Source organism: Neopsephotus bourkii, unplaced genomic scaffold (genome assembly GCF_033783945.1).
Source record: "Neopsephotus bourkii isolate Nb327-2 ecotype Australia unplaced genomic scaffold, CSIRO-AGI_Nbou_v1 NB_998, whole genome shotgun sequence".
Lineage (NCBI taxonomy): Eukaryota > Metazoa > Chordata > Aves > Psittaciformes > Psittacidae > Neopsephotus > Neopsephotus bourkii.
The window spans coordinates 2,106,586-2,131,815 of NW_026901490.1; the positions used below are offsets into that span (position 1 = coordinate 2,106,586).

The window sequence follows — 25,230 nt, forward strand, 5'->3', positions numbered from 1 at the left end:
ACTTTACTGTTTGTTTGGTTTTTTTTTTTCCATGATGTACCACCATCCTTTATACTGCTGTGTCACTTATAGCTTCAGATTGTTTGTGGAATAACTCTTGTCCTGTTGACTTGGGCAGTACTTTCTTCCTCTCCAAGCTTAGTTCCCTTTGTTGGTACTCTTCAGCTTATATATCAACACTTAGAAAAAAAAGGGGCATGAAGAAGTACATTTTCTGTTTCCAAAATTACTTTCCTTGTGCTTAATTCTTTATTTAAGACCTTTCCCAAAGCTGCTGTTTCTGAGAGGCATCTTTGTGTACACTGAAATGTTGTTATACTATTTGCTATAAATATTGCTGGCTAGATGACAGTGTAGATCCTGTTGCACTCTTGACAGATAGGTTGCCTTCATGCAGGTTTCACAGACAATTTTTGATCAGGTTCTGATCACAGTTCTTTCACACTTCTGTCAGCACAATCTTTTAAAGCCTCTCTAACTTGGAACAATTGTCTTAGAATTGTAGATATCATTTCTTGCGAAAGGTCCTCTGGCAGTGGTCATTTGGGTTTTGGGGAGTGACTGGTGAATAAACTAATCTTTGGGATTTATGCTTCTGAAAGCTAGTTGAAGGAAATGTTGGCATGACAACTGTAATTCTGGAGAAACTGCATCTCATCTCGGCTACAATGTCAGAAAGTGCTGCACCTGGTTTCAGCAGATGAAGACAAAGAGCTACTCTAGCAGTGTCATTGGAAAGCACATGGCACAGGCACAATGTCTACCGCTTGCGTTTCTCAGGCATACTTCAGAGATGGACTGAATGCAGAACTCAGGCTGTGGAGCAAGCCATTGCCAGTCATGGCAACGTTGGGGAAGCACTTTCAAGGAATTGTTAATCTCTTCTTGTAGCTTTGAATTTTTTTTTCTTTTTTGTGTTTTTTTTTTGACCCTACTTCTTGCTTTATAAGGAGTAATTCTGAGAGTTTATTAAATGTCCTATCATACCTCTGTGCATTATGCAGCACTTTTTAGCTATCTGATCTGTGTTCATTTCATTCCTCAGTATAATGCAAAAAGAATGAAGTGGGGTGTGTTTTATAGTGTTTATATTCTGATTTGTGATGTAGTTTCTCCTTTTACTATGAAAGTAATATTACAATAACCTTGAAGACTTCTTTTTTTTTTTTTTTTAATGATGAGGTAGTTAAACATCCTAAATGGCAGTAAAAATAGCATTAACTGGATAGTGCAGAATTATAGTTCACATTGAAACAAGTACATACAATTCAAACTAGGTATCACTCAGCTTTTTACTGTGTAACCTCATAAAAATGAGAAAGGTTTTACTAATGTTATTGAATGCAGAATACAAGTTAAATTGGGTTTGTGGTACAGTTTAGATTAATGGATTAGGTTTAGGACTTGATATCTCTTTAGGATTATAGCCAGCACTACAAATCTTCAGCGTGTTAATGGAGACACAGCGTTTCTCTGTGTTCCACTCCCTCAATCTTGCTATTCAGTGCCAAGAATATGGCAGGATTAAATGACTGTTTTGCTTTTTAGAAGGGTGTTCAATTGAAAAGCCTTCTGCTGACAGCACTTAAAGGATGTGAGGTGGTAACACCTTTCTGTAGTACTCCATAATAGAAGATGGAAATCAGTGATTTCTCAGTGAAAGATTTCTTCCCACTCTGAGTTCAGCACTTACTCAGCTAATATCCGGAGAAGTTCTATGTCCTGGATCTTTTCAGTGGCATCCAGTGCTTCATTTAAACTGTGGACACTCTAGTCTGGTCTCTTTAGGTAGTCTCTGACTCATGCTGTCCTTGGCACGAAAGACACAGTTTTGAAACTGTGTACATTCAGTACCATTCTCAGTGCTTGTTAAGAAGAGTAATATGTAATATTAAGTTGCTTCAAGACAGGCTGCTTTCTGACTCTGACAGGACGTACTCTAATTATATAGACACTAACAGTCTAGATTTGTCTTACCTGCTATTAATCCTTTCTTGGCACATGAGTACATCTTCCTTACTGCTGACTTAAGCAAGGACTGTGATGTAGCACTAGCAATAGTAATTGTTCTGTTTGCAGTGAAAACAGTACAGCAAGCTTTACTTCAACTTATGTGCTGCATATTGCCTCGTTGAATGGTTAATGATTCTGGTACTGTCTTGCCTAGTACAAGTTATTAAAATGGAACTGATCACAAAAAAATCATTGTTCTGTACTTCTGTTTATACAAGAAAAGATCCTGAAAGCTCTCTTAAACTTTTTAATCTCCCAGAAAGTTGAAATGGTCTCTCTGCGCTTATACCAAGTTTGATTAATGCCTTTTAAAGACGAACGGCAAGAACTGAAAATAATATTTTAAATGAGATTTCATCAGTGCATTAAGTTTCTGTTTGTGTTGTTGAGTTGCTGCAGTTCTGTGAATGGAGACTGACTATACATTTTGGTAATTCAGAAAGCACACTGTCTTGATACAGTTTCTTAGAAATGTCAAACCACACGAGAATTTCTGTAGAACGGAGTAAGCTAGTTTCAGCATCTCCTGTCAAAGAGCTTTCCTTTTTTGGTTAAGACATCATTGTATTTTAAATCTGTGGTGCTGCTACTGAAAGCTTTTCCGCATTTTCCTAAAACTCTTTTTTTTCTCTCCCTTCCCCCCCCCCCCCGCCTTTAGACATACATTGTAGATTGGATTTGCACTTTGTGAGGCATTCCCATGCCCGCTTATGCAGCTTCTTCTGCTTGATGCTGAATCTTTTAATGCAGCTGCTTAATAAAGTGGATCAGGTAGTTGAACTTGGTTAAGAATAATCAAACCTGGTTACTTTTTTACCTTATTGCTTTTAGCCTGGGTCATTTCAATGAGCAGCTTTGCTGAATGGCCTGCAGTCATATTGATGCAAATGAGTAGATAATACTATGATAGGAATGAAAGATGTAAAAAAAGCAGGAACTGCTTAAGGCTTTCTTTTAGCAGTTTATAAAAGGAAAAAAAAACCAAACCAGCAACCAAACCCAACTAACCAACAAATAACAAACCTAACCCCCCCCCGCCAATTCCTTTTAAAAAGAGGGCTCTTAACTTCCTTGCTTGTAAAAGTGTCTGTTAGAAAAAAAACAAACACCTCAAAACCCAACAAAACAAAACCAACAACTCAGTTTCTGTGCTGTAGATTTGTATAAACATAGAACCTCCTCCTCCTAAACTCCTCAACAAATGGAACAACTCTGTAGCAGGTTAGATTTTAGCAAATGTCTTTTTTTATGTAGACTCAAGATCTTTCCTACTCAATGTTAAATCTATAAACAGTTATTGGAGCTCTGCTTATGTCATCTCAAGCACCGTATAATTCTGTAATGTGGGAGTATTCAGGATGCTAGGGCTAAGCGAAGACTAGATTGTTGTCTATAACTATGTGATTAGAGATTACGGACAAGGTGAAACTAGAGTCTTCAGAAGTGTCTAGTGCTGGGACAGTGTATACAAGCTAGATGGGCTTTAGTGATTATTCTGTTATTTTAAGACCTACAGGATCATTGATGGCAGCAAGAAAATTGTTCTCCATTGCTTCTTAAGTTAAAATAATACAGGATGCAACGGAATGTCCTTTTACTGATGCGTATTTTGTTCATCTACTAAGTTCTTGTCACTGAGTCTACAGTAGTATGTCAGAATGATGTTTAGCTGTACTGCATATCTAACAGTTTTATTTTTTTTTTGTCCTTCAGCAAATTTGACAGGCCATGCAGAAAAAGTTGGCATTGAAAACTTTGAACTTCTGAAAGTTCTTGGAACAGGGGGTAAGGTGCACTGTTTGTCTAAGTTGAATGTTTGAAGTATTACTCTAAAATACAATTTTGTTTCCTAGCTGAGGTTTTGGTAATTGAAACATTATTTAGGAAGATATATCACTTTTGTATTGCTTAGCATAATTTTCTTCACTTTTTTTCCTCACAAATATTGTTTAAATTGCAGGTCATATGTTCTAGTTTGCAGCCTTTTTTGAATATACACTTAAAAAATAAGTGGCCTGAGATTTGTGAAAGTTTAATACAGATTGTGAAAAATCTGATATTAGTTAAGGCACGGTCTTGGTAATTTCATTAAATTTTAAGACTATGGAGAAAAACAATAATGTTAGTATAATGTTAGTATATTATTGAATAAGATGTTTGACTCTTTTAACTGTATGTTTCAGAGTTGGCAATGGCTTGGCTAGTCTTTTTCTGTCATATTCAAATCCCAGTTATTTTTAAACTGGAAAATGTTCACAGTTGTACTACAGATTTCAGCACAATGTTGGGGCTTTGTACGATGTTGTAGGATTGCTGACTGTAACTAACAAGAAAGCCTTGTTTCTCCTTTGTTAAAGGGACACATGTACACAGACCAAAAGTTATGGCTTTTATTGTTCTTTGTGTATTTGTGGGTTTTTATAGTCAGTATTAACATCAGATGCAGTGTTGAGTAGATTGGGATAATCACAAAGGTGGACTATCATCAAGGTCTGTAGGAGTTTTAAGTTTGTTTATAATACTAATTTTTGGGTGTTACCAGCCATTAGCTGGTAGACAGGCTAAAATTGCGTAAGCTGTTACATCACTGAAAAGAGCTAAGGGTTTTGATTTTCACATTTAGGTGTCATACAGATTCTTTCTTAAATTCATTAAGCTATTAAATCACCTGAGAGTATATTTTTCTGTTTCTGAAGTAATTTTAAAAGCCTTGAATTTTAATGGTCTTAGACTCAACCCTTGCTGTTGTATTTTAGTAGTTAGGGCTACAGGTAAGGACACTTTAATATTCATAGGTAGAAGCAGCTGTTAAGAAGTGTGACCACTTCGTGGTCTAAGTGGGGCTGCCAAAAATTAAATAATTTTTGTATTTATGTGAGGATTTCTTTCTCTTCTGCTGACAGAAGCATTGTACGAATATTTAATTATATGTGTGAGTTTGTGTGTGTGTGTATGAAAACCAGTCCCATACCTGAACTTCTCCTTTTTCCTTACCACTGCTGTTAGTCTGAGATCACTTTGATATTACAGCTGTTGCGTTCAGAAGAGAGCGTAAGTTTTGGTGGTTTGTAAGTGTCAGTCTTCAAGTTTAGACTAGTAGTAGCCTGACCTCCTTTTAGTGTCTAGGCACTGCCTCTGAAATACCCCTTCAGCTGTTGTTAGACTGCTGTCTTTCATTCATTGCTACCTTCCATGCCCTCTCTTCATGAACAGCTTAGCCAAATTTCTCTTGGCCTGGGCTACTCATAATCATAGCATGTAGTCCCTAAGCTCATAGTGCAAAGCTATCCTATCCAGTCAGGTTAACAGGGCAATTTTTGGGTGACCACTTTCAGAAAAGGCTACTGCAATGGCTTGACAATGGATGTTACCAGTGGATGGTGTGTGTAAGTAAAAAAGCTGAGGAAGCATACCTATCTGTCCACATCCTGCTCTAGTAGTCACATTGCTCCAAAAACATCTGTCTTAGTAGACAGAACAATTTGAAGAATTCACTAGAATATTCCTCCAAACTTCAGGAAGCCAAGGACAACTTGGGTATCATGGAATGTCATTTGTAGAAAGAATAGTGGTGGGGTTTTTTTTTTAGTTTTTTTTTTTTTTAATTTTAATTTTTGTCAAGGGAAATGCTAGTTGCACTTTTTTTAATATATAACTTCAAACAGCTTGAGATTCTTGCTTTGGAAATCTAGACCATCAGAGCAATCAAGAAGCTTTGTTCAGTCTTAAGAGTATCACAGCTAAGACTAGTGCACTAGGTGTGTCAAAGGTTGTTGATTACCAGTTGCTGGACGGCATTAAATGCAAGTGACCTGATCAGAATGGAAGTTCTGTTTGCTTTTGAGGAAGTGGCCATCTGTGAATTGCCAGTGTTTGCAATAGCATGAAATCACTGAAAACAGAACTGGAATTAACTTGAAGAGGTCCTCTAATTGCCTGGCCAAAGACAGTCAGTTATATCTGCATCATCCCTGGCAGTGATTAATTCTTAAAAGACTCCAGTAGTAGTGATTCTACAACCTTCCTGGATGTTCCTGCTAAGGACTTCTAATTTCCAAGCTTAAGGAGCATTCTGGGGATATCAGTATGTAAAAATCCCCCCCTCATTCTTGCAAGAAGTTTGTGAAAGAATGGTATTTCACAGTAGAATGTAGCTGTGTTAAGGCATTTCTTGTTGTTACTGAACAACAGAGAGCTTGTACAAATTGACTCTTCATGCTGTTAGTTTAATAGCGTACAAACCCCTTTGTAAAAACTTAGTTTTTAGAAAGTTCTATAACTACCTGGCCTATGCCAAGAGTTATTGTGCAAGCACTCACTTTGAAGTATAGAAAACCAACTTGCATGTTGTACCTGCTGCATGTGAACAGTCTGGGGCTATACATTCAATTATTTAGCTATTTTACGGACTCTTTCTTTTTTTCTTTCTGTATAATGTACCTTGTTTTCCTCACAACTTCCACAGCAGAGAGATTTTTTTTCAAAAACTTCATGAGACTCTAATCACCTGTTTGCATGCAAACTTTGATATGAGGTCTTAAATGTGTTGTGTCATGAGCTGTGGGGTCCTGTTTAGGCCTGCAGCATCCTGCACTCATACTTGAATTGAGATTGAGAAGTGTGTATGACAGCTCTGACTTCTTAGCTCTTTGTACCAGAATATATGTTTACTTGAGGGAACGAGAATAACCATGATGAAAACTATAATCACAATAAAGTAAGTCATAAATATTTGGAATAGCAAGCTGTTACTAGGGGCTTGTCTTAAATGATACTGTACAAGACTAAGGCCTCATTTAGAACTGTACAAAACCACTTGTCTGCGTTTCAGTTGTCCTTAGGCTTGCGCTCTCAAAAAATGAGGAAAAGGCTTAGAAGATATTTGCCTGTGTTTGCCATAAGTAAGAGTCTGAAAAAGGAGGCTATTTGGTGTTAGAGGAATCATAGAATAGTTAGGGTTGAAAAGGACCTTAAGATCATCTAGTTCCACCTCCTCTGCCATGGGCAGAGACACCTCACACTAAACCATCTCACCCAAGGCTCTCTCCAACCTGGACTTGAACACTGACAGGGATGGAGCATTCACAACTTCCCCGGGCAGCCCATTCCAGTGCCTCACCACCCTGACAGGGAAGAACTTCCTCCTTATATCCAATCTAAACTTCCCCTGTTTAAGTTTTAACCCATTACCCCTTGTCCTATCTCTACAGTCCCTAATGAAGAGTCCATCCTCAGCATCCCTATAGGCTCTCTTCAGATACTGGAAGGCTGCTATGAGGTCTCCATGCAGCCTTCTCTTCTCCAGGCTGAACAGCCCCAACTTTCTCAGCCTGTCTTCATACAGCAGGTGCTCCAGTCCCCTGATCATTCTCATGGCCCTTCTCTGGACTTGTTCCAACAGATCCATGTCCTTTTTATGTTGAGGACACCAGAACTGCACACAATACTCCAGGTGAGGTCTCAGGAGAGCAAAGTAGAGGGGCAGGATCACCTTCTTCGACCTGCTGGTCACGCTCCTTTTGATGCAGCCCAGGATACGGTTGGCTTTCTGGGTTGTGAGTGCACACTGCTGGCTCATGTTCATTTTCTCATCGATCACCACTCCCAAGTCCTTCTCCACAGGGCTGGTCTGAACCTCTTCTGTGCCCAGCCTGTTGCTGTGCCTGGGATTGCTCCAACCCAGGTGTAGGACCTTGCACTTGTCATGGTTAAACTTCATGAGGTTGGCATCAGCCCACCTCACAAGCATGTTGAGGGCCCTCTGGATGGCATTCCTTCCCTCCAGCATATCAACCAAACCACACAGCTTGGTGTCATCGGCAAACTTGCTGAGGGTGCACTCAATCCCACTGTCTATGTCAGTGGCCTTATCATGCCTTCCAGGAGAATCTGCTCCAAGTATTTGCCAGGCACAGAGGTGAGACTGACTGGTCTGCAATTCCCTGTCATCCATTTTCCCCTTCTTGAAAATGGGGGTTATAGTTTCCTTTTTCCAGTCGTTGGGAACTTCACCTGACTGCCATGATTTTTCAAATACGATGGCCAGTGGCTTTGCAACTTCATTCACCAGCTAAACTGAATCTCATAGTGTACACATTCTTCTTTTGACCTGAGTGTCACAGGAAAAGACAAGGAAGCAAAAATCTAAGTTAGTAGCCTTTTAATCCGATTTGGATCCTTTTATGTTGCATAAAGAGCTAATAATGTATTAAACTTCCCCATTGAAGCAATCAGTAACATTTTACGTCGGTAAAACAAAATACATGGCAGTATGCTGTGGTTAGGAAAGCTATCAATAATGTAGTTGTTGCTCTTGGAGTGAGTTATTGCTTACTTGACATCTCTGACTTGCACATGTTCTACTCAGTATATGCTTTCTGAAATTGTAGTCTCTTCTTGTTTTCATTTAAGTCACTTTCTCCTGCTGTTACCATATAGCCTGCCAATTTGGAATTTTCAGATTTGTTGTCCACTGAATCCATGTTTCCCGCCAATCTAGTTAAAGCTTTTTTTTTTTTTCCCATGACATGGAAAACTAGTGTCTATTCTGTAGAATAAGGATACACACCAAAGTAATGTAGTTGCTTCCCAAAGTCATGAAGGGAACAGGAGAAGGTGGCTGTTTTGGTTTATGCATGCCTACTTGGCTTATTAGCTTTATTGTTTGGAAATGTGTTTTTAAAATAAATGTTGTGAATGTAGAGTGCATTCTGGGTCATGCATTTTTCTACATATAGATTATTCTTTTTCTATTCAACTGTTGCTTCATCTGATTTTAATAAATGCTGCTTTTGTTCAGTCTTTCAACTGTGCTTAAGAAGAGCTCATACAAGTGGTTCTGGAGCATATGCCCTAATAAGCTGGTCTACTGCTTGAACCCCAGTCCACTGATGAAGATAAAAAATAATTAGAAACAAGAACAATATTTTTTACATGATCTTTTGGGATTAAGCGGTTATATATGAAGGATATTCTTTGTATATATGGAAGATAACGTAGAATCTGAATGATATATTCATAAGAAGGGAAGAAAATTGGTAGGATGAATGTCATTTAACTAATCAGCTCAAAATCTTGTTATACAAGAAGGTATAATGAAGTTCCATCTAAGAGGTCAGAAAGTATTCTTATTTTTGGGGGTTTTGTTTTGATGTTTTTATACAATCATAGAATAGTTAGGGTTGGAAAGGACCTTATGATCATCAAGTTCCAAACCCCCTGCCATGGGCAGGTACACCTCACACTAAACCGTGTCACCCAAGGCTTTGTCCAACCTGGCCTTGAATTAAGACTGTGAAATTAGGTTACTTCTTTCAAAGCATCTCAAAGAAAATGGGAAATATTCCATCATAAAAGGAAAAGAAAGAAGTGAGGTTACTGTGATCAGGAGACTGAGCCAACATTAGGGAGTGTCTAAAAATAATTATTTGATCTTTGTTAAGGTTTTTGCTTGGCTTTTTTTGTTTTTAGCTGCTAGAACTATCTGCCTTTCTGACTTTGCCATATCCCAAATTTCAATTCCTATGGACAAGTATATGCACAATGAAAGTTCTGCATCTAAACTTTTTTTTAAGATTAAAGACTACTCTAACAATAAAAGTAAAAATAGGTCATTAGGCATATATATTGATAGAATTCAGTGAAATTTGTTCAAAACTTTAAATATTTCATATCTGAGCCATTTCTTTGTTGTCTCATGATTACTCTTTTTTATTGTCAGTGTAAGTTATTTAAGAAAGGAATGTAGCTTATGGAAACACTTGAAAACATTCCTTTAAAACTGTCTGTATGCAAATGTCAAGTTTTGATGTACTTAGAAGTCTGCATAACCCATCCTGTGTGAAATAAGCAATACGAATTGCTTGACTTTTTCTCTGCAAGAATTAACTGGCATGATGCAGTGGCTTAATGTGCTTGCATTTATACAGAAAGAATAAAGCACCAAATTGTACTTTTTATTTTTAATTCATTGTCTTTCATCAAGTGTGTACTTTAGAATATTATAATGACTTGCTGAATTGTTACTTGTGATGGTGTGTACTGTCATATGTATTCATGAAAAAGGCAGAAGTGAAAGTTTTAACTTACAATTATATTTTTCTGCCTCACAATTTAAGTGGAAATTTGGTAAAAATAGCTGGTATGAAATCTCTTATTCATCTTACAAACCCAATATCTGTACCAGTCTGCAACTAATAATTTCTTTTTTTCAAACGTTTAATTTTATGTTAACTATTAATAAACTCCAAGGTCAGTCTAACATAGTTTGTGTGTGTGTATAATACATACTATATATATTATATATATAATACATAAGACTATATAGAATTTTAGTTCTTTCATCATTTAAAGTATTCTTAATGAATTTTGGGGGTGAATATTTGGGAACTCTGTGTATGTTTCTTTATGGGGGATATATTGCTGGCTAAATATTTCTGCCTTTGAAGTGCTTGAGATGTGCATGAGATTTTATGAGAATGAACATTGAAATGTGGCTTCTTCAGGAAAGCTGTCTTAATTTCTCAAATAAGATTATCAGGCAAGGGTGTTCTTGCAGTTAGCCTATGTACCTTCTCCTTCTTGCCACTCAAATTGCTTTTGCAGTGTTGTCTTTTAAGTAGATTTTTTCGTGGTGTTATTGGAGATACATGCCTGGTGTCGAATGTATCGTGAGTCATTTGATTAAAATAGTGCTACTTTAGAGTTATTCTCATCAAACTGCTGAGAATCATCATCATTCTGTCCTTTTCAGATAGCTGAAGAAACAAGTTGTACCATGGTAAAGTTCCATGTTGCACCATGGTAAAGTTCCATGTTGCAAATTCTTTTATGAAACACTAGTATAGTTTCTAGAGTTTTCCTTACAGGTATTACACTTCGCAGGTAATTTTCTCCTATGCTGTATGTAAAGCTCTAGTAGGTGTTGTTAAAAAACTGCTAGCGTTTTGCCATTTAAGGTGCATTATTTATGTTTTTATTAAGTATGATTAAAAATACAGAGGGCCTACAAGGATGCCGGAGAGTGACTCTTCATCATGGACTGCAGCTGTAGAACAAGAAGCAATGGGTTTTAAATTAAACAGAGGAAGTTCAGGTTAGATATAAGGAAGTTCTTTGCTGTAAAGGTGTGAGGAACTGAACAGGTTGCCCAAAGCTCATCCCTGGCGGTGTTCAAGGCCAGATTGGACAGAGCCTTGGGTGCCATGGTTTAGTGTGAGGTGTCCCAGCCCATGGCAGAGGGGTTGGAACTTGATGATCTTAAGGTCCTTTACAACATTCACCATTCTGTGATTCTATGATACAGGTAGCCAAGTGTTTAAGATCTAAGGGCTTTTGTTGTTTTAATTTAGTTTAATGTAATGATTTTCTGGTCCATCATTCCTGATAAAACTGCTGTTTCCTGGGAACCCAAGGAAACTTCTGTTTCATGTGCTTTAACGAACTTTTCAGAGAGGCACAAGGAAGTTCAGCTGAGCATTAGTGAAAACTAGGACTGCTCTCATAAGCAGTTGACAAATGCAAGCTAAGGCCATTCTCCATGCTGTTTTTGTTGCATGGTGGTAGAATGCAGAAGCATTATGTACATTTTTTGAGAAGTAACTCCTTAAAAAGATGTAAAAAGTACTTTTGGCAGCAGTTTTTACTTAATACCAGTGCTCAGTAGTAAGTGTCTGGTTTTCAAATGCTAAAAATAATTTAACATCCAATATTGAAAAAATAGGTGAATAACATTAAAAATGTGTATATGCATAACAGTATTACTGTGGTTACAATACTATGGTCTGTACAACCTTGATTCAGATCACTTGTGTCTGTACATTGTGACAGGAAATATATATATAGCCCATGCCTGTTTTACTAAAGTAAAAAAGCTTTTTACATCTATGTGGCTATCCATTTCTTGATGACCAGCTGGTGAACACTGAATCTGACTTAGGTACACCTGAGATGTCCTAACTGCAGTTAAAGTTGGGGAATGTGATATAATACTGAACATCTTGAAAAAGATTGTCCTGGGTATCTCCCCTTTGCCTCCCAAAATAGACAGGTATGTTTACACTAACCTGTCCCAACCCCCTTTGCTGTTCTTGAGAGGTTTGTTGTGAAAAAATTTTTTCAAGCTCATATTGAGAATAATGAGTTCTGTAAAGAAGGCAAGTATGATTCCTTAGGGGGTGATGAGTCAGGTAAATAACTTCTTAAAAAGAGTTGCTTATTATATGAGCAGTATCACTTTTGTATATTGAATGAAGCCGAACTCTGTTGTAAGAAGAACGTACATGTCATTTGATAATTTATAACTCTATTACCTGCCTGGAAAAAAATGGAAAGTATCTGGAGTTCCACCCAGTTCTTACTGGAAGCAGTGTAGCATTTTTAAAAAACAACTAAATTTGTGTGTCTCATGTCAGGACAGTATACCTTATCTAGTGTATTTACAATTTTGAGAAGAGTGAGCAGAGAAAGTAATGTGAAGATAATTATAGGGATTGAACAAAACACTTGGCTGGTTGTTTTTTGTCTCTCATGGTGGCTTAAGGAGATCCTTCAAAACGTGGAGAGGCATACAACAGTGTTTTCCATAGTGAACTTGTAGCAGCCTGTGTAGGGGTCTGCCTGAGCCAGAGATTCTCGTTTGTGTTTAGCAGTTCTTGGTGTACTTTCCTCTCCCTCAAGGATTTGTATAATCATTTTGAACTCATCTAGGTTTTTGACAGTGGCAGCATAATGGAAGAGCTGTTCCACAGCTTAACCACTATTTATTTGTGTGTTTTGGGCATTTCTTAATCTCGATACCTGGTGATTTAGTTTAGGTATTTTATTTCTAGAAATAATGAAAAATTGTTCTTCATTTACCTTCACACCATTTTTTATTTTTAACTTGCATATTCTTAAATAACTTTTTATTCTCCAGGCTAAATAAAAAGTCTTAAGCATGCTTAATTCCCTTCATAATTAGAAGAATTCTATTATCTTTTTCTGTATTTTTTTAAAGTTCTTCTATACTTTTTTTATGACTGGGGGGGCAGAGCTAGGGAAAGAAAAGAGACCAAAAAAGTGTGCATCATTCAAGATACGAGCACACAAAAGTTTCATACCAGAACATAAAGGATTTCTAGTTTTGTGTTGAAGGTTTGGAAGTCAGTACGTTTTGTGTCATTTTTCCCCTTCAATACTTTTCTGAAGTTTTAATATTCTCTTTCCTTTTTTGGATTACCCCTGGTGTTTTCTCATAGGGTAAAGTCTATTTATATGGTAGTTACCTATTTGGTAACTCTATTTTCTTCTTATTTTTTCTCAGTTATAACTCTATGCACAATTAATTCTTATGCTTCATATGGATTACTCATTTACCTGTTTGGAATTTTATCTGCCATTTTATTTTTCAGCTTCTCAATATTTTGATACTGTGGTACAGTTTTCAGCAGTCAGCTTTGTTTTCTGTTGCAGTGGATGAGTAACTAAACCAAGAAAATCAGCTTCCTCACTCTTCATATATGACTGAATTGTTCTTGTGGTGACCTCTTTTCACCAAAAAACCTGGGTATTTTTTTTTAACCTTTTGGGATTTATTTTCTGCTAATATAGCTCTTCATAAGAGGATCCTCTTCTTTGCAGCCATGACTATTTAGTGTTTTTTAAGACCCTTTGGTAAGGGAACTTAAGTATCTTGGAAATCTAAATAAGTCAGCCGTATCATTGTTCCTTCCTCCTGATTCCTTTGAATGACTATTAATAGAAATAATCATTATCATATACAAAAGTAACATTTTTTTTCATGTAGTATCCTGTTTGTGTGTCTACTAATTCTAGCCTTTATTGTTTGTACAGGTTTCCCTAGCTAAGGTATCAAATCTACTTGTGTACAATTCCCAGGAGCCCTTTTTTATAAAGAAACCCCAACCAAACAGTCCATGTTTGTCATCTAGTACTCCAGTATGGGGAGTATTTTTAGCCAAATATGTAAACTGAATATGTAGATTCAATAATTGAAAACTCTGGGAAGACTACCTTGTAGTTCTGGTGACTATTCTTTTTACTGCTTCTGTTTAGAAAACTTTCTTTTTGAGATAACTCCTCTAGGATATGTTCATTTAAGTTCAGTATGTGAGCCTCGGAAAATTCCTATGTATTAAATACATTGGCTTTTCTGTGGGTTTTTTGAACTTCAGTGCTGTAAAGCCAGTAATGAAAGAATGTAAATTGTGCAAATATGAACAGACTGTTTTGAGGACAAAAAAAATAGCATCTCTCTAGCTCCACATTTTTCTTAAATTCTATGTATGGGAGTTTTAGTTTACTACAAAGGAAGCTTTTTAGATGTTTTTTTCAATCCTGAAGTGCTGATTGTTTTTTTCATACTCTTGCTGTGTTCAGTTACTAAGCTTATTTGGTTGAAGTTTTGCTCAGAAAATGCCAGTCTGAAACAAAGTGTTCTGAAAGATTTTAGCCTGAATGGGTACTGTGAGTAATGCTTAACAGTGAGTAATTGAAAATAATAATTATATCAGCCAGACCTGTGGTATGAGTTGGTGACTGGTTTTTGTTTTGTTTTGTTTCTTTCTCCCTACTTTTTCTTTAAGCCTATGGAAAAGTGTTCCTTGTAAGGAAAGTAAGTGGCCATGATGCTGGAAAGCTGTATGCGATGAAAGTACTGAAGAAAGCAACAATAGTTCAAAAAGCCAAAACAACTGAACACACAAGGACAGAACGACAAGTGTTGGAGCACATTAGGCAATCGCCATTTCTGGTCACTTTACATTATGCCTTCCAGACAGATACAAAGCTTCATCTCATTTTAGGTGAGTAGATTTCAGGATTTAAGTCTGAAAAAAGTCCCAAAACAAACAGACAAAAAAAAACCCAACAAACCCAAACCCTGCTCTTTTATCTCCTTAATATTTTGTGGGGTTTATTTTTCATGTGGTTTTAAGTACCGTGTGTTTGGAGATTGCATGAGAGACTATAGGAAGTAAAATACTGTTAATGTGCAACAGTGTCTGTGTTTGTGGTTTTCCTGTTTGAAATTCAGGGTGCTACTTTGACTTAAGGCGGGTGGAAGTATTATCAGTGACTTATATGCATCAAAAAAAATGTATAGGACAATAAGTACTTGAACCAGAAAAATGTTTTCTTGAACTTGACTAGAAGAAGAAATTTTTATTTGTACTTTTTAAACCATTATTACATGCCTCCTAAATTTTGCACAGATTTTTAAACAAACTGCTACCGTGAATGAAAATGTTCTTAATCTGTATGAGTATGGGCATTAGAGTGAGTTACTTTATTTTTTCTGCTTGTTGTTTTTGTGTATGTGGCACAGAGGTTATTATTAGTAAGGTGGGATGACCAAACGTGACTTTGTTACTAGGAGTAGCTGGTAGGAAAAAAAGTAAGGAGTATTTAAGCAGCAGAAAGCCTTCCAAGCATACTGTATGTTTCACTCTAAACCCATGTTGTGTATTGTCCTTACTGTGATCAGTGTTTTTGAAGTGTTGTCATCTGTCTGAGAGGACACGGCTATTTATCACTATGCTAACGAGTAGTATGCCATTTTAACACTGAAATGCTGTGCTCTTAAAGACTGTCTGAGGCAGTTCTTCTTAACAAACATGGGCAATGCCAGTTAGAGATGACTGCTTTTTTTCTGGTCAAATTCCTTACAACACTGTAATCTACAGCTTGTTGGTATGGCTCCCTGCTGTAAAATGCTGATGAAAATACTTGTATTGTGGGTCAGTTTGTTTTATGCATTGTGATGCTTCATTTTGGCAAGTAACTTTTGTAAATCTGCATTTACAGGAGATGTTGGATAACAAACTATTGGATGGCAAGCCTTATTAGAACATTCTTTATTCTGTTTCTATCCTTACTATTTGCTTTCCATTTTGATGTGAAGAACCACATCAGTTTCTGTAGCATTTCAAGGCTGGCAGAAGACGTATCAGGAATTTTGCTAGGGCTTTCCCCAAAACAGTAATGTTTTGGGGAAAGAGGCTGAGATTAGAGAGTTGTATTCCTTTTGCTTTATTCCCCGGTTACATTGCTTTCAAAGAGTCATATCTTTTCAGGAAGATGAAGGATTTCTCCTGATAATGAGGAATGTTTTTCCAGCTCCTGGAGTAACAGTATTAAAATCAACTCTTAACCTTACTGCTTCAGGAAGCATTTGCTGCCAAAACGTTTTTTTGTTTTTTTTTTTTTTTTTTTTTTAATGAAACGTTTTGATCTTTGAGTATTGAGATACTGCATGTTTTGATTTTTCAATGTTAAGAGGCAATCCAAAATCACACATTTCTATGCTGAAAGTACAGCTTGTTCATAAGACTTGGTACTACCCTAAAATTAGGAATACTTTTACCTTTCAGATCAGCAACAAATTTTGTGTTTGGTATGCAATATGTATTTGTAAGAAAATTACAAGCAGTTTGAAAAGGCCGCTTACTTACAGTATTTGGAACTGGAAAGTGAATAATCCAGTGAATGCTTGGATGCAGAATACGTTTTTGGAGTGAAAATTTGAAGAAGTAAATGGTCCCTTAATTGAAGTACAAGTTTTGTACTTCCTTTTAGCTTGTAACTTCAATTTATTGAACCCTTATTAGGAGGCTGATTTAGATATTAAATTAGTAAAATTTTATTAATGTTACATACATCTACACCACTGTCTGTCAGTTCTTAGGAAGGTGTTCTATACACATACCTTAGCTTCATTTGCTACAGGGAGGTAATACAGGTATCTGAGAAGCTCAAGCTTAAATAGAGTATTCACTAGATTAGTTCGCAATTCTCAACTCTCATTTTCAATAAGGATTCTTACAAATTCCTCTGACTAGGACATCAAATAAATCTGTAAGCTAGTGTCTTTGGCTGGAAAATGCTAAAGACACAAAAAGTTAGAAATACATTGATAGCTTTGTTGATAACCTTTAATAATGAAGATTTTTTTTTTTTCTTCTGTATTGAAGTTAGGGTTAGGAATTTTGGAAAAAAAAAAGAAAAACAGAATGAGACAGAATGTGAACATGTGTTACAGATACTATAGTACAGTTCTTTAAATCCAGATATTTTTTGGTTAGAATGCAGTTTAGATACCATTAAAATATATTAAAAAAAGCACCAAACCCAACAAGTCCTCACACAAGATGGATGTAGTTACCTAAAAATATATACACAGTTGTAGAGAAATTTAGGTGACAAGGATAATTAGAAGGCCAGAAGAACTGCTTACATATGAAGGGCAAGTTAAAAGCTTACATTGTAGTCTTGTAAGAGTCAAAGAGTAGGAAGCCCAGTAGTTCTGAAGAGCATTGGATAGCAGATAGTGCAGGTTGGGTATACACCCACCATGACACAATGTTAAGGTGATGTTTAAAGTAAGAAATTCAAAGCTGTTGTATCATTAGAGGTGTTTTGGTTTGGTTTTTTTTGTTTTGCGTTCACACAAAGACTGCGTGAACCCGTTCTCAGAGTATCAGTTGAGGCCAAAAAGGTTCTTTTATCCCCTTCCTTTTAGCAAAAAATGTGAATAATTAGGGTGGTATTAAAAATTTCTTTTAGTCACTTTTTGTAACAGTGAAAATCTCGCCTATGTAACATGGCCTAAAGCTACTTTTTCTTTGTCCCTGGCCTTCATACCTTCCTGACAGGAAAAAAAAACAATTGTTTGTTGCAAGTTTATTATATCTCATTATATAAATCTCTGTAAATAACTTCTTCAGTTTAGTGTTGGAATTTGTTTTTCAGAGGCTTCTGAATTTTTTGGGAAACCAGTCTTTGACTTTGTTTTTGTAGCTGAGCTTGGTGTATGAGCAACATGTCATTTGAGTTTCAAGAGGTTTTAGAATTGGAGCCTCAGTGCAATATTTAATACAATTCTTTGTTCCGTCAGATTCCATAGCTGTATGAATTTTGTCTGGATCAAGTGCAGACATGCTGTTGCATTTCTGCCAAATTCCCCCAATACAGGGTTTGGAAATGATTCCGTTTTTTAGGTTGACTTTAAGCTATGATTGAAAGAACAGTGTTGTATCCTTGTGAGCACCAGTTCTCTACAACCGGTTTTCTACAAAGCTTATCACATGAGGTTAAACTACTGATACTTAAACAAAAATTAATAAAACAGTATGACCTGTCAGCTGGAGTTTATATTGAAGTAACTGATAGTTAGAGGTTTTTGGTTTTTTTTTTCCCTCGTGTCAGTGATGCATTTGATTTAGCACCAAGAATTTGAAGGCAGATTTTTTCATTGGGCTGTGTTTAGTGTTATAACCTGAACAGAATTAGGCTTGTTCTGTCCCTCCTGTGGCAGTTTGGCTCATATCTGTCTCAGTCATTAGAACAGTGCCTGGAAATTTAATTCTTGAATCGTACTAAGTTAGCAGTACTGACTAGGTTTTATTTTTTTTTAATTATTTATGTTTTCTTCATGGTTAGAATGCGGAGTTGTGCGCTTTGGTTTTTTTAAGAAGGAAGCAATTGTAAAATATGGGTTATTTATACTCTTACTATATTTTCTTTTTCAAATGTGTGCTGATCTAGATAAATTACCTTCTTCACATTCTTTTATTCCACCAATACCCCTTCCCAAACAGAGACTTGGAGAACTGAAAAGAGAAAAGAGATCAGAATGTCTATAATTTATGTATTTATGCTTTCTCCTTCCAGGTATTTACTTACTTATAACAGTATTGAACCTTTTCCATGGATTTATGTATTATACCAGTGAATCTATAGAAACCATACTGAAGGAAGTGTTAAGTCAGACTTGGAACACATTCCTTGTGCTGTATATGTAGGCTCTAAATACAATATGGGGGCTTTGGGATTGCAAATTAACGACTTTAATGTACAATGCTAGCATAAACAGCTGTACATCTACAATATATTTGTGTTGCAGTGGAACTTTGTTTTAAAAATTGGCTTTATTTCACCACCACCACCACCACCTTGACTGTGGTCAAAACCCTTGTGTCATAGCCTGCAGAGAATCAAAGTGTGGTTTCCATGAGGGAATGTATGTAGAAATAATCTTCTCCAGTAAGTTTTGCCATCAAAGTTCCCCTTACAAAGGGTGAAACTTGTAATTGCCCATTATTTCACCTAATACCTGTTTTCTGAATTGCCTTTATGTTGGTCTGCCTTGTTGCTCCAAAGTATTTCATAAGAGTGTACAAAGTATTCTGTTTGTAGCTATCATTTGTACTCCTTTTTTTTTATATATTCCTGAATAACTGAAAGTCCAATTTTGAAGAAAATATTAATATTTCTAATTCATGGATAGTTGAGGTTTATTTTATAGTTTTACTGCCTGTTGAAACATTTGTTGTGTTCTTCCTTTAGTCCTCTAAGAAGAAAACTGAGTATTGTACATGGTGAAATATTACTGAATTACAATGAAGTAACAGCATCTGATCGCAGAAGAGTTATTTAATAGCTTACAAAGTACCTATTAATATTCCAGTAAGAAAATTAAGTTGTCAGAAAGTGAAATTAAAAGGTTCTTTGTTCTACTTTTTAGACTATATAAATGGAGGAGAATTGTTTACTCACCTTTCACAGAGAGAGAGATTCTCAGAAAATGAGGTGCAAATTTACATTGGGGAAATTGTTTTGGCACTTGAGCATCTCCACAAGGTAAAGTAACTTTGTGCTCATTTTGTGGGATTACAACTGTATTCTTTTTACATTACATAAAGTTAGTAAGAAGAACTATTTTTTTTTAAGTTGTTTTAAATTCAAAGTAACTTTATGTAGCAACTGAACATTAGTTGTATAATTAGAAAAATTTCCCAATGGAGTGTCTGTTCATGTGCACCAGATTAAGACTGCATGTTTTTGTCTGCAGCATGTAGTCTTGCTTTGTGTCACTTTCAAATTCAAAGGGTATAGTATGTCCTTTAAGTTTTAAGGTATTAATGTACAGTGTAATTTCTAAGAATTTTTAAGTTGCTAAAAGTTTTTTTCAAAGGGATTTAAATATTGTGCTTTTTTTGAGGTGCAACTTTCAGGGTCAAATTACCTTAATAATAAGAAATTCACTAGCATTGTGTTTTATTTAAATACATTAAAAAATGTCTCCTTGATGTGTTTACATTGATTTGGAAATACTTTTATTCTCTTTGCAGTTGGGAATTATATATCGGGATATAAAACTTGAGAATATTCTCCTTGATTCTGATGGCCATGTGGTGCTGACAGACTTTGGTCTGAGTAAGGAGTTTCTTACTGATGAGGTAAGTGTTTGAATCTCCAGTAAACGTGGATGGAATCCATCAAGATCACAAAGTCAGATTCTGTCTCATTGAAATCATAAACACAGTTGAGAGGGGAGAAAAAAAGAATTGCCTTTAGATTCTTCATAGATTGAAATCTACTAGTCTGTTTTACTGGGGTTTGAGCTTCCAGCTCATTACTTTTTGGCCTGCCAATGTTGTCAGACATTTTTGTCTGTTCCAGTTTTCCCTGAAATACCTCCATGCTCCCTCCTGCTGCCCTGTATGTGAAAAAAGGAGAGATCCCCATAAGTCTGAGAAGCCACTTACATTAACATTTTCAGATGTTTTTTAGAAAATGCTTGATTGTACTAATACTTTGCAGTGACTAGGCAAATGGTATGCTATGACTCTTCTTTATGCTAATAATAATTAATGTATTATTATCGTGTCTCTTTCTCATGTCTTTGTGTCACTTTTAATAGGCTTAATTGCAAGCTTTTAGGATAAAAGCTTGTATCTTATTAAATATGTATGTAGCACTTAACATAGTGATCTCTGACTGTTGATGTTAGTTCTTAATTATTTGTAAGGTACAGTTCTATCTCCAGATAGGCTTTTTAGATTCCTGAGGGTCAAAATTGCACAGGATTTCACTTCTGAGAAAAATGTTAAAATGGCTATTTCTTGACTTTCACTTTAGGTATCAGAGGTATTGAAATCTGGGAATACAGATCTAAAAGTCTGTGTTAGAAGCAGCAGAAGGATTTTCTAAAAATAGGTAGCTCGTAGTTTCCTCTAGAATATTTGCATTTCAAATGGAGTCTGGTAGGATTTGGGAGGTACCGTTTTAAGAGCTACAGAATGTTACTTTCTGAAGGAGAGAAATAGTACTGATAATGGGCGTATATTTCTTTTATATTATAGCGTGAAAACAAGAGGAAGTTCAACTGGCATGACAGTGTATTAGCAGCCAGACCAGTGCAAGGGAGGAGGTAGCAAGAGATGCAGTTTTCAGCAGGAAAGATAGTAAAAGGTGTGTCTGGGAAGAGTAGGACCTTCTTACAGTTGTGAGAGAAGCTGCGCTGGGCATAAGAGAAAAAGTAAACTGGGTGGAATGGTATTACTGCACTGATGGGAGAGAAAAGGAGCAGTCATCCAGCCTTTGAGCTGAAGTTGAATGAAGCTGGAATCTTCCCTATGATAAGAATGTCATAATGAATCAGGACCTTCCTTAAGTCTCAGTACAGAGGGTTTTAGGAAATATAGGTATTCCTCATCTGTGCTCACCTTTGGAATGTCATTTATAAACAGTGCAAGGAAAGGGAAGGACTTGGATAAGCATCAGAGATGCCTCTCTGCTTTTCCTATACTCTGAGTTGGATTCCTCTTTCTCCAGACATTAAATAAAGCAGTCTTGCCACTTGGTCATTTAATGTTGGTTCCTCTGACTCTAATCCATTCAATTTTCAGTATATACCTCAGATTTATTTTTGTTCTCATATTCTCCTTCACATTTTATATTTGTCTTCCGTGTTAAAAAAGCTCAGCATTTCTAATGTTTCTTTTTAAGGAAAAAAGTAATTGTAGTTTTATTGTTCACTTTCAAAATCTAAGAATTTGTCTGAGCTTGACTGCAATTTTCATGTATGCTGTGGTGATTTAGCTACTGAATCTAGACATGATTAGAATGACCCATTTAAACATAGAACTTGACATTCCATATTGTATTCTCTTTAGACAATTCAGCTACTACTAGAACACTTATAATTTGCATTACAAAAGATATTTAACTTATGCTTCTGAACCATGTACTTAGAGAAGGTAAAAATTGCCTGTATAACTGCATAGCTTTATGTTTGTCCGCATGCTTATTGGGTAGCACTTTTAAATAAAACTACATAACTTCATAAGTCAGATAAGTGTGTAGCATTTTCAGTTTGATCGGATCAGTATGCTTTTCTTTCTCCCCTTCACACTTCTTTCCTCCCCTGTCCTGCTTCTTGCAAGAACTTTGCCATTAAAAGTATGCTTATGCAAATGTAATTTATTCTAGTAACTCCCCTCTTTGAATTGTATTTTCTCAAATGAGATATAGTTATTAAGATAAAAACTTTCAGCAATTACGAGCATGTACTGTGTTTAGAATTCTTTACCATGTATTTATGAATTTCGGTTGGTTTTGTAGTTAGGGATACTTGCTTGGAAAGATCATAGTTCAATGTTTTCATTATTCCTGCTTTTATCTGATGGCTGTTAAATATTTCCAGGTACCTGAGCAAGTATAGAATCTAACAAGCTGTTCAATAATAAAAGTATATTATTTCTTGACTATATAACTATAGCAGATTGACTATTCAACAATAAGAAGGTGGGAAGCTTCTTTTCCTAAGCACTATTTGAGTGAAAGGAAACAAATCCACGTGACTTCTAGGAAAACAGAAGCCTATTGATTTCTGCCTTGCAGCTACTGAAGCATGAGTGTGAAGAGTGCATTGTCAAATGTCCTCTTTGTTTTACAATTATTATGTGAAAGTGCTTATTACATGGAAGAATTACAAATCCAAAGCAGTGTGGTTTTAAGAGCTCTGAAGTGTTTTCTATTACTGTTTCACTAAAACCTGACATTTGTCTTGTACAAGTGAAATGGCAGTCTGGTTTTGCCTTTGGTTTATCTTTAAAATGAAATCCATATGCTTGTATTTGCATGCAAAAAGAAAAAACCTAATAAAAATTAGTCAAATTAAAATGAATTTTTGCATAGGATAGGTAGGTACCACAAGGTATTTAGGTATGAAATGACTTCTGGTATTCAAATATTATTTATTTGAAGAATAGCTCATGAAGAGCTACATTTTGACTAGTTTAACCATAGAATAGGATAGATTAACTTTGAAATGAATACTACCATTTTTAGTATTAAGTTTTATGGCATGTTATTCTTAGCCCCCATGATGAATTTAAGGCTAGTCTTTCTGATTTTTAACTCTCACCTGAATCGCAAAGAAAATCATCGTAAAAGAAGAAGACACTTTCCAGCCTTATGCTTTCATCCACTCAGTTGGGTTGCTTACAGGGATGTAGAATATATTTGCACATGACATTAATATAAATTAGTATCAGGGCATGGGTAATTGATAGGAGCAAAAGACTTCATGTTGAAACTTATACAACAGAGTCTTGTTCATAGCATAAGTGCAATCACTTTGGTGTTGCTATCTTTTTTTTTTTTGCCTTTATTTTGTTTTGCATTTCATTTATCTTAAAAAACAACAGCAACAACAACAAAAAACCAACAAAACCCAAAAACCCCCCCATAGCTGGTTTGTTTTTTGGTTTTTTTTTTTGTGGGTTTGTTTTTGGGTGTTTTTGGATTTTTTTTCCTCATCACATTTCATGTGTAGTAGCTCTATCTTCTGCTTTTGTGGTTTAGGGATATTTTTATCTTTTTAATGCATGAGTAGCTCTACTTGTATGCTGGAATTGTTTTGAGTTAGTTAATATCATTTTAACCTAGTCATCAGGTCTGGTCTTCATTTTAATGTTTATTGTTAAAAAGCTACTTAATTTTTTAAAATCTTTCTACCCTGTTCACATTTTTGTCTACTTCTGCCACTACACTAAAAATCATAGTTTAGCATACATGGAGATCTTGATGTCTTAGAAAGAATAATCTGAACATATTCATTGAATTATTGTTGTAGTAATCTATTCTATTGGACAATGCATAACAATTAACATTTCTCTTGAAATGAAATGCATAAAGTACCCTTTCTTTCGGGGTACAGTGAAATGCTCAGTTCTGCATTGGCACCTGTCTTCTGCATTAGCTTCTTCTGAAAAAAAAAAACCTACTTTTGAAGTTTTTATGTTTGCTTAATGAAGTTTAAAAAAAAAACATGTAGTAAATACTGAACGTTGTCAATCTTTAAACAACGTATTTAAGAGCATACAAATGCTTTAGTAATGAGTAGATATTCTGTAAGAGGAATGATTGAATTGCAATCCAAGTCTGGTAGATGGGTATCTATGTACGTCTGTCTAATGTGTAGAATGAATAGTTCATATACAGTATTTTTCCTTCTGAAAATCTCTTGATCAGAGTTGCAAATTTAGTTATAATGGTCAGATGCTTTTCACTGCTGAATTGCTGCTTGGTTTTGTTTTATTAGCTGGTTGAGTGAACATTTTGTTCTGGAAAGAAAATTAGTATGTAATTTTAAAAGATTTTTAAAGGAAATTTCATTAGAGGAAAAATGATTAAAAGGTGGTTAGTTCATAATGGATTTTGGTAGATGAAGTAGGAAGAGATTTGTGGACATTCTCAGGGCAGTTTAAAGACAGTCCAGAACAGAGTGAAGTGACTACAATCTGTCCCTTTTTTTGGTGCTGCATGAACTGTCATCTCACTTAAGTGACCCGTGCATTTAACTTTAAAAGACCCTTTATAATTATCCAATTAAATGGTAATGTCTGATCATTTAAATCTGATAGTGAATCCTCTGAGCATTGAGCATTTGCTTGTGAAGATGAGTTCGAATTACCCATACTGCAGATGACTGTTATTGTGTCTGCTTTTCAGTTCAGTTTCTGCATTTCAGTTAACAATTTTTCAGTGATGTAAACATATCAGTTCTAAGGAGTAACATTTCTGCAAAGAGGAAAAAGTAAGAAAAACTGAATCCTGAAGTTAGGCCACAGAAGTTAATATTGGTTATAGATCTGTCTGAATAATTAGTCATTATTTCCCTTATTTTGGAAAAGGAAATGAAACAATGGCACAACCATTTTGCTTTAATTGGTGTACCTCTGTTGGTGTTTTAAGTGTCCTGAAATTGAATATTGAGAGCATACTAGTTGAATATTGAGAACATTCTAAAGGCACATTACTGAACTGGATTCATTTAATTGCAAAACTGGATCATCAGTGACTAGATGTTTGTGCCTTAACCTAAGAGGTGTCCCTTTTTAAGTGTTTCTCACAAAGATGATTGTGCTTTCC

At 35.7% G+C, this 25,230-nt stretch overlaps 1 protein-coding gene across 6 annotated transcripts in view; it reads left to right on the forward strand.

Annotated features, from left to right (window-relative positions):
• The window catches only part of RPS6KA5 (ribosomal protein S6 kinase A5), a 69,369-nt gene that overhangs the window by 8,544 nt on the left and 35,595 nt on the right, over positions 1-25,230 (forward strand). For 2 of the 6 annotated variants that reach the window (XM_061359914.1, XM_061359915.1), the window contains exons 3-6: positions 3,727-3,798; positions 14,598-14,816; positions 19,535-19,650; positions 20,142-20,249. In XM_061359914.1, coding sequence (XP_061215898.1) covers positions 3,727-3,798; positions 14,598-14,816; positions 19,535-19,650; positions 20,142-20,249 — 515 coding nt within the window. Of the gene's footprint in view, positions 1-2,382; positions 2,444-3,726; positions 3,799-14,597; positions 14,817-18,608; positions 18,682-19,534; positions 19,651-20,141; positions 20,250-25,230 lie in introns of those variants that run through there. The other 4 variants (XM_061359918.1, XM_061359919.1, XM_061359916.1 and 1 more) reach the window with 4 other exon arrangements.